This window comes from Lontra canadensis, unplaced genomic scaffold (assembly GCF_010015895.1).
Source record: "Lontra canadensis isolate GAN:19392208 unplaced genomic scaffold, GSC_riverotter_1.0 scaffold20, whole genome shotgun sequence".
Classification (NCBI taxonomy): Eukaryota; Metazoa; Chordata; class Mammalia; order Carnivora; family Mustelidae; genus Lontra; species Lontra canadensis.
In genome coordinates, this window is record NW_022631014.1 from 14,729,348 (window position 1) to 14,746,248 (window position 16,901).

At 49.8% G+C, this 16,901-nt stretch overlaps 1 protein-coding gene across 6 annotated transcripts in view; it reads left to right on the plus strand.

Annotated features, from left to right (window-relative positions):
• CCDC13 (coiled-coil domain containing 13) overlaps positions 1-16,901 on the plus strand; it is a 51,414-nt gene that overhangs the window by 33,227 nt on the left and 1,286 nt on the right. For 4 of the 6 annotated variants that reach the window (XM_032861059.1, XM_032861057.1, XM_032861062.1 and 1 more), the window contains 4 exons: positions 1,755-1,894; positions 2,416-2,499; positions 4,796-4,918; positions 14,024-14,178. In XM_032861059.1, the coding sequence (XP_032716950.1) occupies positions 1,755-1,894; positions 2,416-2,499; positions 4,796-4,918; positions 14,024-14,178 (502 nt within the window). Of the gene's footprint in view, positions 1-1,754; positions 1,895-2,415; positions 2,500-4,795; positions 4,919-14,023; positions 14,179-16,306; positions 16,831-16,901 lie in introns of those variants that run through there. The other 2 variants (XM_032861061.1, XM_032861060.1) reach the window with 2 other exon arrangements.

Sequence of the window (16,901 nt, forward strand, 5' to 3'; positions counted from 1 at the left end):
GAAGTGGTACTCCACCCAGCTTGCAGGGCCCCACATGACGAGCTCCTGCTGCCTTCCCTCCTGCATCTCCTCTTCACCCTCCCTTTCTTCCCACACTCTGACTGCATGACCACCATTTAGCTCCTCACACAGCCCTGTTTTCTCCCCACTCCAGGCCTGCGCGCATGCCTGAAGCACGTGCCTTCCCTTCCCCCCCTCCCCCGACTGCCACTGTCTGGCCAGGGGCCCCTAGCCTTTAGGAATTACCAAGTCATGAGCTCCTCCAGGGAGCCCCAGGGCCCCCAGGCTGTGCTCTGTGCCCCTCTTGGGCACTCTCCTAACTCCCTGTGCATCCCCAAGACAAACTGTTGTCACCCTGTGTGATCGTTTTCCTGCCCCCCACACCTAGGGTCGTATACCTCGGTGCCTCCTGGCTTGGCCCAGGACTGGGCAGCCAGTAGAGGCCCACAAATGCTATCCAGTGAGGGAGCTCCTGAAGGGTTGGACCTTGAGAGATGCCTTATAGGCATAGCCCAGGCTGCCAAGAGTCAGGCGCCATAGGTTCTCTGCAGCTCCTTCCAGCGGTGGTGGTAGTGTTCAGAGGGGAGGGGACTTGGCAACCTTGACAGGCACACAAGTCTCCCAGTGACAGAGAAGCCTCACAGCCAGGCTGACTGGTATAGCCTAAGGCATGTCACTGAGCAGCCCTGCCCTTTATTCCCGGAGTTCCACAATCCCCTCAAAAGCATGGGAGCCCTGGAGCCCCTCAACTCCAGCCTTGGGCAGGTGTTTGTTGGGGCTGGTGGTTTGTCTCCCTCAAGCCATCCATCCCCTAGGACCCCGGTGGCTGGGGTGGAAAATGCTGAAGTCCCCGAGGCTGAGGGGAGCCCAGGGTTATGTCAAAGGCCTGGGGACAGGGTGTCTGTGGCAGTGAGCAGGGGGCACTGCCTCGCCATCCTTGCCCTGCTTGCTTCCCACTGGGAAGTGAAATCTGAAGGAACACACGGGAACATTCCAGTAGTTTCAACTCACCACTGTCCTGCCTCCGGACGCACAAACGGGAAGCACTTCTTACCTCAGAGATCATGGCTTGGGGCCAAGCGTGACCCAGCAGACAGCTGATGGGTGCGTCTCAGGGGGGCTGGGGCCGGGGGACATGCCGGGTGGGCTGGCTCTCACACCAACTGTCCACCCCTGCTGGGGGTCCTCGGGGGACTCCTTCTTCAGTCCGGCCTCACCAGCTATCCGGAAGAAGGAGGTGGGGGGAGGAGAGAGAGGGGCCTGGTGAGCCCAGCCTTCCCCCAAGACTGTGGCCCTTACTGAGGCCCTGCCAACCTCTCTGGTTCCGGCTGTCTGCCAAGTCCAAGTGTCTCCAGCTGACAAAGGCAGCTGGCCTCAAGTCACACCTGGCATTCACCCTGTGTGGGTGGGGCTGCCCTCGAGAGGTGGGTCCACTCAAAGACATCAGTCTCTGATCTGGCCCGAATCAAAGGCCGTGCACTTCCCTTTGGGACCTGAATGTAGAACAGCTTCCCGGCCCAGTGGCCCCCTGGCGCCATGTAGCTCCCTTTCTGAAGAGAGTCATTATTAGACGCCATTATCATGCAAGGAGCGCCTTCACCGCCTTCACCAAACAGGCCTGGCTTTCCACTCCTGAAAAGAAGCCTCTTTCATATCCCCTCAAAGCACCACGCTCTAGCCAAGGCCCCCCTCCTGCCTTCTCCAGGCCTCTGAGCCAAAGCGCTGAGAATCGACCCCACGTCTGTTCCCTGCAGTATCTTCAGAATAAAGGCGTGGGCAAAGGGTCTGGTGGGACCGAGGTCAACACCGCCTACACCAAGTTCCTGGAGGACCCAGGCCAGACCAAGTCCCTGGCCTCAGCAGGCGATCACGTTGGCAGGCTTGGATCTTCTCGGTAAGAAAGAAAAAAAAAATGGGATAGAAGGGTTGGAAAGTGAATATTAATTATTTAGAAGAAAGCCTGCCTCCTCTGGGAAGCCACGGGTGCAATTTTAAGATGACTGTGGCATTGTCCTTGCAATATGAGGGCCTCTCGTATTCCATTAGCGGGCATCTGCGTGGGGGAGCCAGTTAGGCCCAGATATTATTACTGGTGGCAGTAATAATTCTGGTGGGAGCTGCCTGTGATATCGTCTCTGAGCTGGCCTTGAAACACACCTGTTTCTAGGACTCCCCAAAAGACCTGTGTTGGATTGCTCGAGGCTCTGATGCCTCCCGGTTCTGTCTCGTTTTGAGCCAGCAAGAGTCCTGGAAAGAAGGGCAGCAAATCCGCAGGACTGCCCAGTCCAGGTTGCTGCCAGGGCCGGCACTGGCCACCTCCTTGGGCTCCCCGGATCCCTGCTGGCCCCTGCTCTCCTCCCAGGCGAGGCCCAGCCTGCCTTCCTGGGTTGATGAGCCCCTTCTGCTTTCACACAGCTCCGTGACCAGCCTGGGCCACACGCTGGTGGAATCTGCTCTCACATGGCCTTCTCTGTCCAGTCCTCATGGGGCCTCACCCAGGTATGAACCCAGGACCTCAGGGCCCCCGTGGTCCTCCCACCCTTGATCGCTCAGCCAGTACTGCCATCCCACTGAAAGGAGGGGAAACCGAGGCCAGGCCACATCCAGGGACACCTCCAAGTTTACATAAGGACGTGGAGGGTCAGGGAGACCCAGTGCCTTGTCTGAGGTGATAGAGCAAGAAGCTACTGGACCAGAGTCTTGGCCTCTGGCTTGCAGTCTAATGTCCCTTCCTGCTACCACAGAGTTAACACAAGGAACCTTCCAGGGCCTGGAGCCCAGCTCCCTTCCTTGTCTTCTCTTCCCCACAAGAATCAGTCTCTAAGGGAAGAATTTCATGTCATATGGGGTCCCACTTTAAGTCACTGATATCCCCTCAGCTCTCTGGCCCCCTCTTTGTTGTTAGAATCAAGCCTAGGGTTTCAATGGGCTTTTTGTTCTTCCTGCCAGCTCACAGACAAATGGTGGCTTTGTCCTGCCTCTGAGCCCTGTCCTGAGCCCTGCCCCCTGTCCACTGGAGCCATGCTCCTGCTGTCAGCCCCCATCCCCACCCCTTAGGCAGGTCAGCTCAGGCTCTGGGCCAGGCCTCTGTGAGGCCCAAGTCCATGTTTGACTTGCTGTATGGCTCCAGGCAGTGATCATCTCTGAGATGTTATTTCCCAAGAAGGGCCTGAGACACTTTTGGCCTGACATCTGGCAGCATGGGGACCGTGGGCCAAGGCCGACCCTACGGCTGCCCCACCCATCAGCCTGGGGTCACCAGGGCATTTGGGTGAGAGTGGGCTGCTCTGAGCCACAAGGGTTCATGCCACACTTCCCAAAGTAGGAGGCCTCCTGGTGCCCCACGGAGAATGGACAGGCTCTGTCTCCCTGAGGTTTTAGTCACAGTAGTGGGAGCAGGAAGAAGGACAAGGTGGTCCTCAAGACCCCTTCCAGGCCTGTGTGGCTGTGACCTTTGCTCTCCACAGGGAAGCAGGAGCAGATGTGCTCCTCGGCTGTCCAGACTGCTAGTTCCCAAACTTCCGTGTTGTACACTACCCAAATGCTTGCTGAACCCAACCATGTGCCGGCCCTGTCTCCGTGGAGCATACCATCCTCTTCTGTCAGTGACAGGACAGGCAGGAGTGACCCCAGAGAGAATGTCTACTGGGGCTGGTATGGTGACTGTGATGGGGTATCTGGGAAGAGAGCCCCTTTCTTCTATGGCTCCCCCTTCCTCTCCCCTCCAAGAGAAAATCCTGGAGGTGAGATGACCAGAGCTTTTCTGAAGGTCAGCGTGCACATAGACCCACCGGCTATCTGCTGGGTTAGATGTGGGCTCTGACTTGGCAGGTCTGGACCCCAGCTGCTGACTCAGAGACCATACTTAGAGCAGCGAGGCCTTAAAGTGTATTTAGGAGCCAGAACATGGAAGGGTCTGCAATCCTCAGGCCCATCTCAGCCAACCCCTCGGTGTTCAAAAGGAGGACCCAGGGCCAGAGAGGGAAAGAGACCTGCCCAAGACCCCAGACCAAGTTAACCTCTGGTCTCACATGCTCCAGCCCAGCTCTCCCTGTGTCCTGTGATCCTAGAGGAGCAAACCAGGGCCACCAGGGTTTTGAGGGGAAAGGTGAGAGCAAAGCAGAGAGCAGCTTGGGACTCACATGTGCGTTCTGGGGTGGGGTTGGGTGGGAGGCAGGGCTCCCCTTCTGTCTGGGCTCCAACCAGTGGGTAAGGGTCCATTAGGCAGGCCCAGTGATAAGGAGGGAAGTGGTGACAGGCTAGATCAGCACTGAAGAAAACTGACCAAGTCACCAAGCCAAGAGGCCATGAAAGTGGGCTGGGCATGGGGCCAAGTCAGGGGCTACAGGAGGGCAGGGCAGGTTGACAGGGAGACAGAGGTTGGGCTCACCTGGCAATGGGCAGGGCAGCCAGGCCCCTGGCCACACAGGTACCCAGGTCACCCTAGGCCCTCAAGGGCCAAATTCTATAGCAGCCAGCCCAATTCCAGGCCCCATACAGGGACTGGACGGACAGAGGTACTGATGCAGCTCTAGCCCCGGTGGGGTCAGCTGTGCAACCAGCTGAGTGAGATCTGGAGACTTCAGCAGGCACAGGAATGATGGACTGAGAAGAAGCCAGAGGAGGAGGACCAGCAAGCCCAGGAAGGACTGGGCTGGCTTCCTTCTCTGTGGCTGTCTCTGAGGATCCCTGAATGTTCTTCCAATCCCTCCCACCATCATGGGTAAGTGTGCATCTTCAGATAACCCCTCAGTTGACTTCTGACCTCTGACCTCTGCCCCACCCTGGTCCACAGGTTCTCGGACTCCCCTGAACAGAAAGGCTGGCAGGCACAGGTGACAGAGTTCAAGGCCCTCTGGCAGGCTGCTGAAGTGGAGCGTGACCGGCTCACCGAGTTTGTCAGTGTCCTGCAGAAACGGTAACACATGGTGCCCAGGGACGAGCTATTGCGGGCCTGTGTGGGCTGGGGGTGTGACAGCCTGGCACAAGGCTTGGACAGGGACCCGGTCTCATCTGTGACTGGGTCCACCTTCCTGGAGAGTTCAGCTTCCACGGTGTTGGTCTAAAGTATTCCCATTCGCTACTTGTCTGCCTACCTAGGTTTTCCACAGCCTTGGGGCCCCTATTGTCACAAGTGCGGTTTGCCCTGTCCTACGTGTATTCAGTGGGACTGTCGCATGCATGAGGACGTGAGATGGGAGTCTCGGGGAGAGGGTCTCTGGAGCAGTTCTATCAGTCAGATCAGTCCAAAAATAATCAAAATCTCTGATGAACAGGACACCTTCCTTGGGGCACTGGGGGAGTTGGTGGGAAGACAAAGGCTTGACGCACATCTGAATTATAAAGAGCGAGAGCTGCTCATAGATGGCTGCTGAGACTTCTCTGGGGAGAGGAAGGGAAGCGCGTGGCCCTAGGCAGTGGACCAGGAGGCATAGTTTTCTCCAAGGGTCTGTTGACAGACTTCCATTCAGATAAATCAGTGCTCCTTGTTCAAGTGACCCTTTTGGCAAGAATTGCAGGTACTCAGGCCAACGCATGGCCCAACTGTGTGACCTCCACACTGAAAAATATAGAGGACACCACTGAGTTCCTGCCCTACCAGGGCATGCGGCCAGGGCTCTGTGGTGACAGACAGTAGAAACCAATCCTGGCTACGTTAAGGGAAAGGCAGATTTTGGAAGGTGCTGGCAGGCTTCAAGGGGTGGGACAGGAGAGGAGCCCAAGGAAGTCTGGGAATCTTGGGAGCTGGATGCGGTGGTAGGAACCCGCACTGGCCCGATGGCTTCAGGTTCCTGTGCCAGTGGGTTCTGGGAGAGAACGTCTAGCTGGCCTAGGTCGCTCACAGGTCCTTCCCTGAATGTAGGCCAAGCACTTTGATTGGAAGTACCTACAGGTGCTCACAGAGTGGAGGACAGATGGTTTGCCAAAAGGAAAAACAGACTACCGTTAGCAAAGAAGGAGTGAGGGCTGCTGGGAAGTGGTCAATGGATGGCCAGTACCTAAGCAGTGAGAAGGGATCAGCTTTAATGGTTTCTTGTGTATGTGTGTGTAACCCATGAAGACACAAATTGCAGACATACTCAGGGATAAGAGAAAAGTAACATTAATTCTTTTTCTGTAACTGAAATGTAGTGGCTGGTACAAGCCTCCAGTCTACCAAATGGAAGAAACATTCTCCCGTTTCCCTTGAGTGGAGCCAGAGTTTTGGGGGGTTTCGTGAACCAAGGTGACTCCGTTATGTATTGCTGTGTAACAAGCCACTCCACACTTTGTGGCTTCAAACATGATGGTATATTCCTTCTCGTGGCTCCGTGAGTTAGCTAGGGGATTCTAGTCCACATGACGCCCGCATGACTCACATGGCCCGGTTCCACAGGAAGCTCCATGGAGGTGCCTCACTTCTCCTTTACTGGCCTCTTTCTCCACGTGCTATTCCCTCTCCCAGGGCCTCCCCATGCAGAGCTGGGATTTGTGGGAGGCAAGCAAGGCACTCAGGGCACAGAATTTAAGGAGGCACTCACTAGGGTCACGCATGGGTGATTTTCTCTTAGCTTGATCTTTTTGGGTTCACTCTGCTGCTCTGTGTCATTTTAGGGTGCGGGGGACCTAGCTCTTGGAGGTTGTCCCAGGCCCATGAGCCAAGACACATGGCCTTTCCCACTCAGGGGCATTGCTGTCTCCTGGCACTCTAACAAGAGAGCATTCAGATGCCCCCAAACCTGTTTGGATTTCTCACTCTGAAGTATAGGACCTGCCCTTCTCAGAGATCCCCAGTTCTTCTACTCCCTTCTTTTTCCGGGGAGTCTGTTCTGGTCTTACATCAGGGAGGCAGAGTTTTGCCTTTCATACTCTGCCCTACCACTGCCAGTGGCCTCAGGCCCCCTGCAAGTCCCCAGTCTTGTGTCCTTATCCCAGTGAGACCGCTGTGCTCCGCTTGGGGGTCCCCTTACCCCCTCTCTTCGTGCAGTCAGACTAAAAATGACAATAGAGCTCATCCTTGTTTCCCTTCTCTCAAGTCCTGTGCCCAGGGTTCATTGCCTCTCGTCCTGTTGTCCAGTGTCTGAGAACAACTTGTTTCTGATATTTTATCCACTTTTCTAGTTGTTTACAATAGGAGGGGCTAGTCTGCTTAGTCTGCCATGACAGAGGTCACTAAACATGTTTCTTTTTGAAAAGCATATAATTGGTTTTGTTTTTAGTTTTTATTTTTTTTTAAAGATTTCATTTATTTATTTGAGAGAGAGAGAAGGTGTGTGTGAGAGAAGGGGGAGGGGCAGAGGGAGAAGGAGAGAAAGAATCCCAAGCAGACTCCCCGCTGAGCATGGAGCCCCACCTGGGGCTGATGTGGGGCTCGATCCATAAGCCTGAGGTCATGACCTGAGCTCAAACCAAGTCGGACACTTAACTGAACAAGCCATCCAGGCACCCCTTGGCTTTGTTTTGAAATTCAACCTGAGACTTGGTGCTTGATTAGAGTTTAATCCATTTTCATTTTTGTAGTATTTGGAAATAGTTTGATCATCTCAATTAATATTTTCTATTTGCTGTGATTTTTCTGCTCCTTTTTCTCTGTTCTCCTTTCTTTTGGATAGGTCAGGTTTTATTTCCCTCTCTTTCATACAATTTTGGAAGTCATACATTCTATCTCTATTCTTTTAGTGGTTACCTATAACTTTTAACATAGAATTTAGCAAGTCTAAAGTCAGTAGATTTCTTTATTATCCCTTTGAGCAATAGGATAACCATAGAGGTTTTTGTTTTGTTTTAGTAGTCTCTACCCCCAACTTGGGGCTTGAACTCACATCCCCGAGATTAAGAGTCGCATGCTTTTCTGACTGAGCAACCCAGGTACCCTGAGAAGTTTACAGTGTTTAACTCTGACTCCCCTACTTGTGTCTTTCATGTTACTGGTTTCTAAATTTCTCTAATACTGCATTCTTCTTTCTAAACCTTCTGACATTAACCCTCCAAGTTAATCTTTTTAAAAATTAGCCAGGGGTGCCTGGGTGGCTCAGTGGGTTAAGCCTCTGCCTTCGGCTCAAGTCATGGTCTCAGGGTCCTGGGATCGAGCCCCACATCTGGGTCTCTGCTCAGTGGGGAACCTTCTCCCCGCTCCCCTTCCCCGCCTGACTCTCTGCCTACTTGTGATCTCTGTCTGTCAAATAAATAAATAAAATCTTTAAAAAAAAATTAGCCAGTGTTCACTTACTTTGGCCAACTCAAAAATGTCTCCTGTCACTCTTGCTTCTACTTTCTCAGTTTCCCTTCTGGCTTCAGCTTCCTTCTTACTGAAGGGATTCCTTTTGTTCCGCTGAGATCACGTGGATAGTAAGCCCTCCGTGTCCTTGCTTATTTTGGAATCTTTATTCTGCCTTTCACTTGAAAGAGAATTTCATTTGGTGTAGAAGTCTAGATGTTCAGGTACTTTCTCTCTGCACTGGGAGGCTATGAGAGCTCACTGTCTTTGAGCATCCGCTGTGGCCAAAAAGAAATCTGCTGTCAGTCTGGTTGTTGTTCCTTCCTAGTCACCTCTTTTCTCTCTAGATGTTTTTTCAGATATTCCTTTTGTCTTTGGTATTTGGAAGTCTCACTGTGGTGGGTCTATGTACTCTATCTCATTGTATTTCTGCTACTTGGGAATTGGTGTGCTTTTTCATTCCGAGGTCTTCAGTCTGTATATTGCCAAGGGCATCTCTCCATGTGTTGCCTCTCCTCATTGTTTCTGTTCTTCTCGTCTGAAATGCCTAGTCAGCCCACAGTAGACCTTCTTCTTCTTTTCTCTGTAGCTCTTAAACCTCTGTGATATTTTGGGCTGATAACTGCATGGTTTCTTCAAATCTGGCTTCCAGCTCCCTAAATCTCTTCAGTTGCACTTCCTCTGCCACGAAACCTATTTTAATAACTTATTTTTTCACTTCTAGCAGTAAAAAGAAGCCTTCATGAGGAAGACTTCTCCTTGTATTAATTTTAAACTCACTCATCCCTTCAGAGTTGCTCTCTCCTCTTCATTACTTACGACCCTAATTAATGTCTGTTGACTTCCCCTTGTAGTGAACAATTTCTCTATGTGGTTTGCACTTTCATGTTATTTCTGTGAGCTTGTCTTCAGTGTTGTTGGTTTATAGTCTTTTCCTGTGGGAGTTCTCGGGTTAGGAAAGTGCTCCTGTGGAATGGTTCTGCTTTTGTCTCTGTGGAGCTTTGGGGTTCAGTGGTCTCTGATTGGTTCTTTATGCTAATTTATTGTTTTAGGGTTTCCTGAGCACATGAGCACTGGCCTTGTGTTTCAGTTTCTCGTGATTGGTGCTTCCCCCCTCCCACACTTAAGGCCCTGATAGACTACAGGCTTCCTTACCACTTCCCTGGCTTATGGGTGTCTCAGTCTTTTATTGCAAACTGGGCACTCTGGAGACTTCCAGAATCATGCAGGGAGCTTCCTTGCAGTTTGCTGCCTTATAGGAACCCAGGATTATAGCTTCTGCCCTCACATTGGCATCAAAATCCCTGCTCTATGCAATTGGAAGTTTTATTAGTTTTTCTATTACAAACGTATTTCTGTTATTGTAAAAAGCCTTCTTTTCCAACCTGCAGTTCCCCATTCCCCATAGAAAAGAACTGCCAGAACTTCTAAAATGTTTTCTTTGCACATCCAAAAATGTACCTGCAGATATATGAATATACGTGCCTGGACATATGTGCACATATGCACATTTTTATTACAAGATGAACTCATGCTAAACACATCTTCTCATTTTTGCGAGAGTGTATCACTGTCAGTTTCTAAATGGAATCACTGGATCAAAGAATGTGTACATTTAAATGTTCACAAATAATGGTCTATTGCCCTTTTAACATAAATCCATTTGCATTCCCATTAATAATGGGAACTATCTGCCATTTCCCCATACCCTCACCACTACAAAGTTTTATCAATCCATAACATATTTCCAAACTAATAAAGGAACAGTATTATCTCAGTTGTTTTGATCTACTTTGCTATAACCAAAAGTGGGGATGGGTATATTTTTCACATGCTTATAGCCTTTTTAAAAAATATTTTATTTATTTATCAGAGAGAGAGATCATAAGCAGGGGGGAAGGTAGAGGGAGAATCAGGCTCCCGCTGAGCAGGGAGCCTGATGTGTGACTCAATCCCAGGACCCTGGGATCATTACCTGAGCCGAAGGCAGATGCTTAACAGACTGAGCCACCCAACTGAGTGCCCCTGTTTATAGCCTTTTCTGTTAAATATCTATTCAAACTATTGCACATTTTTTAGGGAGTCATTTATATTTTTTCTTTACATCCATAAAGAGCTCTTTATGAATTATGTATACAGTATTATGTATGTAGTATAATATTATGTATGTTTGTCTTTCATAAAGATCTTGTATCATTTATATTAAATTAATACCTGGGTAGGGGGACCTCCTTATCTGAGTATCCTTTGTCAGTATCCCCACACTTATAGTCCTCATGAAAACAAAATTTTTACATGAACATATTCACAAAAGACTTGCCTTACTTAATATCATTCACTTTACACTGCCACTGGGTCAGTTTGGTCAGACTCTTGAATTCTAATAAAAATCAATTACAAAGGGGCACCTGGTGGCTCAGTGGGTTGAGGCCTCTGCCTTCGACTCGGGTCATGATCTCGGGGTCCTGGGATCGAGCCCCGCATCGGGCTCTCTGCTCAGCGGGGAGCCTGCTCCCCGCCCCTTCTCTGCCTGCCTCTCTGCCTACTTGTGATCTCTGTCTGTCAAATAAATAAAATCTTTAAAAAAGTCAATTACAAAGTAAAATGACAAAAAAAAAAATCTGGTCTGTCAGAAGGTTGATGCACATGGTGTGAGAGAGCTGGTAAGAGTTACCCAGAAGCCATGACAAGCATCGAGACAAATTAGCCCATTTTGTGATCAAAGAAGAAAATAATATGTGAGAATCAAGACTGGTCCAAAGAGAATAATCAGAATCCCAATGGGAAGACTTGATTAGAAAGTGAAACTGTGGGACACCTGAGTGGCTCAGTCGGTTAAGTGGCTGCCTTCGGCCTCAGTCATGATCCCAGGGTCCTGGGATCGAGTCCCATATTGGGTTCCCTGCTCAGTGGAGAGCCTGCTTCTCCCTCTCCCTCTGCCTGCTGCTCCCCTGCTTTTGCTCTGTCTCTGAAAATAAATAAAATATGAAAGAGAAAGAAAGAAAGAAAGAAAGAAAGAAAGAAAGAAAGAAAGAAAAGAAACAAAGGAAAGAAAGAAAAGAAAAGAAAAGAAAAGAAAAGAAAAGAAAAGAAAAGAAAAGAGAAAGTGTGGAGGGAGGCCTGGGGAGGAGCAGCCCCAGATCAGGTGAAGGAGGCTGGCCCCAGTGTGTGTTCAGAGGAGGAGCTGCAGGGCCTGTGGATAAATCGGAAGCCGCAAGCGGCAAGGAGGAGAGAGAAGGCAAGAGTGCTCCCCGGGTGTTTAAGCTAGGCAACCGTATGGTTGGCGGTGACATTTATCAAGATGAGGAAGGCCCATTTGGGAAGGAGAAACCAAAGGTTTGGTTGTTCCTAAACTCTGTGGGAATCATCAAGTGCTTTCGCATTGCTGTGGTGTTTGCTGTTCGTTTATTTCCTCCAGCGCAAACAGAATACGAACCTCAGTAAAATGTAAACATTGCTGAAATACACGACAGAAAAATGAAAGCCCCTCACCCTTCCCCCGCTGTCTAGTCAGTAACTGGTGCACGTCCCTGTTGTCAGCGCATTGGCTGAGTTTCCTGAGCGCTGGTATCTATTTGTTTTTAAATTTTTAATCTGTTATAAAATTTTTAATTAGGTTATATATAATGCATAATCTTCTGCTACTTCGTTCACTCAATAATGTATCTCAGACATCCTCTTCAGGTCAGTACGTATTCTTTTTTATGGCTAAGGAGCATTTTTATTGTGTTAACCCGCTATGACTTATTTGTCCTTTATTTATATAAGCGGCATCATATTGTACGCATTCTTGTTTCACTTGCTTTTCTTCTCTGATCCCATGATGTGGAGATCTGTGTTTGTACATGTAGCTCTACTTCATTCCTTCTCGTGGCCAGACCAGTGCTGTCCAGCAGAACTTTCTGCGATGGTGGAGATGTTCTATAGCTCTACTGTCCAGTGCAGGGGCCGTTAGCCACATGTGACTTGGATCACTTGAAATGGGGCTGGTGTGACTGAAGAACTGAATTTTTAATTATATTTCCTTTTCATTGATTTCAGTTGAAATAGCTACCTGTGGACATAGGGCTGACAGCCAGTGTGTTGAGCCCTGCCCTATTCTATCACATTCCATGGTATGAATATTTACCATTCATTCTGTATTTCCTCTATTGATGGACTTGTAGTTTTTTATGGGGTTGGGTTTTTTTGTTTGTTTGTTTGTTTGTTTGTTTGTTTTTGGCTTTTGCAAATAAAGTTTCAGGGACCATGCTTGAACAAGTCAAGTTAGCTGAATAACTGTGTTAGTACACAGCTTTGTGTTGGTAGTTGTATGCTGTTGATAATTGTCACCATTCTGCTCCTTGTTGACTCTTCACTGAAGTGGAAGACCACTTCCTCCAACACTGTAAATTTCCAGACCTCCACTCTGATTTGCATGTGTGTATGCAACCCTTTGCTTAGGTTACATTTCAGGGAGTCCTGGCGTTCTAGCTGAATCTTCTGTATCACAGAAGTCTGAAATGCCATACCTAGCCACAGGAGAGACCGTAACCCCAGCCCCAGTGAGATTAAACAAATCTTTCATGTGAAATGGCCAAATGGCAGTATCTTCAAGTCCCAGGAATTCATTATGGGCATATGGAAAATAATAATAAGTCATAACAATAAATAATAATAAACAGAAGGCAATCACTAACTCCGAGAAAAGCAAAAAAAAAAAAAATAAGAAAGAAAATGTGACCATTGCCATGTTCCATGTTTGAATAATTATTCTAATGTAACTCCCTGTGGTAGACAGGATTTTCGTCTCCCATGCCCTTCACTCCCTGCTGTTGTGTCTGTGAACACTTTATGATATATGGCAAAAGGGACTTTGCAGATGTAATTATAGTTATGGGCCCTAAAATAGGAAGATTATCCTGGATTACCAGGTGGGCCCAATCTAATCACTTGAGCTCTTAAAAGCAGAGAAATTTCTCCAGCTGGGGTCATCCAGAGAGATGCTACAGAAGTCGGATAGATTCAGAGCATGCTCAGGGTATCTGTTTGGCCTTGAAGCTCTAGAGGGCCAAGGGAAGTCTAAAAGATGAAAATCACCCAGCCAACAGCCAGCAGGAAACAGGGACCTCAGTCCTTCAACTGGGTCTGAATGTTTTTAATAACCTGAGTAATCCTAGAAGTGGACTCTCCCCCAGAATCTCCAGGTAAGAGCCCAGGTCAGCCAATGCCTCTGATTTTGGCTTGACTAACCAACAGAGCCTGCTGATCTTTGACTTTCAGAACTGTGAGATAATAAATGCGTGTTGTTTTAAGCTGCTAAGTTTGTGGTAATTTGTTACAGCAGCAACAGAAAACTAATACACCCCTTACTATTAATTCAGCTGAAAAATGTATGTAATTACCTTGGGAGGTGGAGGGGTGATTCTGTTTGGTAAGGGCTGACTCTGTTTGAGAGGGTTAAACGCAAGCTAAATTCTCGTGTTGCGTGACAGGAAGTCTAAAGATTATATTTAAATCTTGAAAAATAGCAGTATGGGCATCTGTAGAAATACGGCAGTAAATATTCAAAGAAACAGCTCAAAGTGTTCTAAGCGATTGCTTCTGGAGAGCCGGAAATGGGAGTGGGGAGGAGTGTGAGCGGCTGGCAAGCTTTTCATTTTAAGCCTTGGAGAGAACTATATGATTTTTAAACACATGTTCCTGTGTTCCTGCAGTAAAAATAAAGGACAAGTCACACCACCACTGGTGTAAGTCGCGCCTGCCTCTCTGAGAGCCAGAGCTGCTGGGGTGGGGGCTGCCCCTGCCTGCCCTGGGGTACAGCAGCCCCTCCTGTCTGATCCCCAGGGTGGAGGAGAGCAACAGCAAGCTTCTGGAATCTGAGAAGAAGCTGCAGGAGGAGCGGCACCGCAGCGTGGTGCTAGAGCAACATCTCGAGAAGATGCGCCTGGAGCCTGGGAGGACGTCGGTCAGTCAGAGAGGAGCCCCCAGGAGCAAAACAGGTAGGGGCTGGACCAGGGGCCCCAGTGTCGGGGCAGGGAGGGGGCAGCCTTGCTGCTAATGGAGAAGCCCATCAGCAGCACTGGTTCAGTCCCTTCGAGAAGAACATGGGAAGCAGAAGCCTCCATCAGGGTGGCGCTCTGCCTGCCCGTGCTGCTGGGGGTCCTCTTTCCTTGGCCTCCTGGTCAGAACCAGGAGCCCCAACGGGCTCGCACGTGGCCCTGACCCAGATATCTGCAAACCCTTCCGAGGGGTGACCGTGCCTCTGCTAAATGACTTCAGCTGCCGCCCCCACCCTAGCCCTTAACCCTCTGCCCCAAGATGAGGCTGTTTAGAGTTGGTCCCGGGGCAAAGTTGGCCTGCAAGGAGGCCAGGGCAGCAGTGGCTGACCAGGAAAAGATTCTGTCTCTGCTGCTGGCTGCATTTGAGCAGAGATGAAGTAAGCAGGGGTGATGAGGCTTCTCCATAGACCTGGGGACAGGGCGGCTCCATCTTCTGTCCCACCATGCCCAACATGCAGCCTCCATGGTCTAAGGTGGTGCCTTTAGCTTCCCCACCAGCAGCAGGAAGGAGAGGAGGGAAGGGGGGGACAACCTGCTCCTCACCTTTTAAGGGCATGAGGCTAAGGCTGCTTATGTCACTTCTGCCTTCATCCCCAGGACAGATCCTAGTCACATGACCATGCCTAGCTGCAGAGGGAGATTTTGTTGTCCTCAACTAAAAGATTTATTGCTCTAACACAGTGATGTTTTTTTAAAGATTTTATTTATTTATTTGAGAGAGAGAGCACAAGAGCTGGGTAAAGGGAATAGGGAAAGGGAGAGGTAGACTCCCCACTGAACCAGTAGCCTGATGCGGGGCTTAATGTGGGGCTCAATCCTAGGACTCTGGGATCATGACCTAAGTTAAAGGCAGATGCTTAACCAACTGAGCCACCTGGGTGCCCCTAACACAGTGATTCTTAAGGTGTGATCCCCGGACCAGCAGCATCAGCATCTTATGCGGCTGGGCCCAGCTAGGGGTGCAGGATGCCAGCACCGGAATCCAAGGAGGGAAGAATCTTTAGTACAGAGGGGCTAGACCGGCCTCCCTCTGATGTCCCCATCCCAATCCCCAATAGGCTCTGGAGTGGAGGTTCAGCCCCCACTGCCCTGCCTCTCCACACTGCAGTCCATCCCCCATCTCCTCCCCTAACAAGGACACTCAGACCTTTGTCCCCAGCCCAGATAAGATCAGAATGTTCCAGAAACACATGTCAGGATGAGGTACAAAGCAGAAGTTGTGCAATTTTCCCTTGTCTCATCAGCAAGGCCGAGAACTCAAGGGCCCTTCCAGTAGCTGCTGAGGGTTCAGGCTGGGGAAGGTCCCTATAGGTTAGCCCTGCTGGACCTTCAAGAATAGGTCCTCTAGGAATGTGGTGTCACTGGGCCTGGGGCTTATGTCCTGAGTAATCTATCCAGGGGGTGCTCAGCCACAGTAGAACAAACCATTTTAGTTCTGCCTAGACAGCAAAGAGCAGTTGCTTGACAGAAAGTGTCCTTGTGGCCTTTTCCACCTGCTGGCCTGTGATGTGGGCAGAGCACCACTACTTCAGGGATTAGAGCACCACCACCCCCATCTGTAGAAAGAGGAGACCTGAGTCTGGAATTTGGCCCCTCCAATGGCAGTTACACTCCAGTGAGGAAGATGGATAATTTACAAAAACAAAACAAAACAAAAAATAGTAAGAGACATGCTAAGTCAGATAGAGGCTGGGGCTGGGGCAGCAGAGGAGGGGATAGGAGGCACTGAGAGAGCAGCTGGTTTCCAGGAGGCCAGTGAAGACCTCACTGAGGAGCTGGCATCCACACAGAGACAGCGGGAGGGGCAGGCGATGAGGCGTACAGATACTCTACAGAAAAGCAAGTGCAAAGGCACTGCAGTGAGAGCTTGGCTGGAGGCTTGAAGGAATAGCAAGGCATAGCAAGTGAGGCTGGCACGTGGTGAGGGGAGGGGAGCATGAGGCAAGCTCAGAGAAATGACAGAATTCTGAGGAGGTGGTCTGATCACTTAGGGCCTCAAGGTAAAAAAATGAATTCACCCAGGCCTCACAAAGCTCTGGAGGCAAGAACTATTATCCTCATTTTACAGATGAGAAAACCAGCTCAGAAAGGTTGATGGTTTACCAGAGGCCATACAGCAGGGGGTGAAAGCCAAGTCTACTGATGCCAGGTGATTTTCCCTGGGCCACACCATCCCTGAGAACCACGCCACCTCTGAGGGCCTTTTCTGCATGGGTTTTCTGATGCCGGATGGTGTCCAAATTCCTACCAGTCACCTTTGATTTCTTTTTCTGAGTATTCTGTGGCCTCTGGCCCTGGCCACCATGGACCCCTATATGAATGTAGGGAGCAGGTCAGGGTAGGCTTTGGAGGCAGGGAGGACTCAGTGGTATGAGGGCGTAAGAGGCAGTGGTGATCTAGACTCAGGCTCAAATGCAGAGCAGACTTCAGCCCTGGCTGCCTGCCAGAAACTTGTGAATTGCAAAGATGGAGACAGTCACAAGAGGACCCACCTTAGTAAGCACAATCAGGGCTGTAGAAGAGACCCAAGCGTGAGTCCAAGGGAATACAGAGCAGGCATCAAGGAAGGAGGCAGCCCTTGTCCTGCATCTTAAAGAAAAAAAAAAAATTGAATTGAAGTATAGTTGACACATAGTGTTAGTTTCAGGCGTAGTGATCTGACA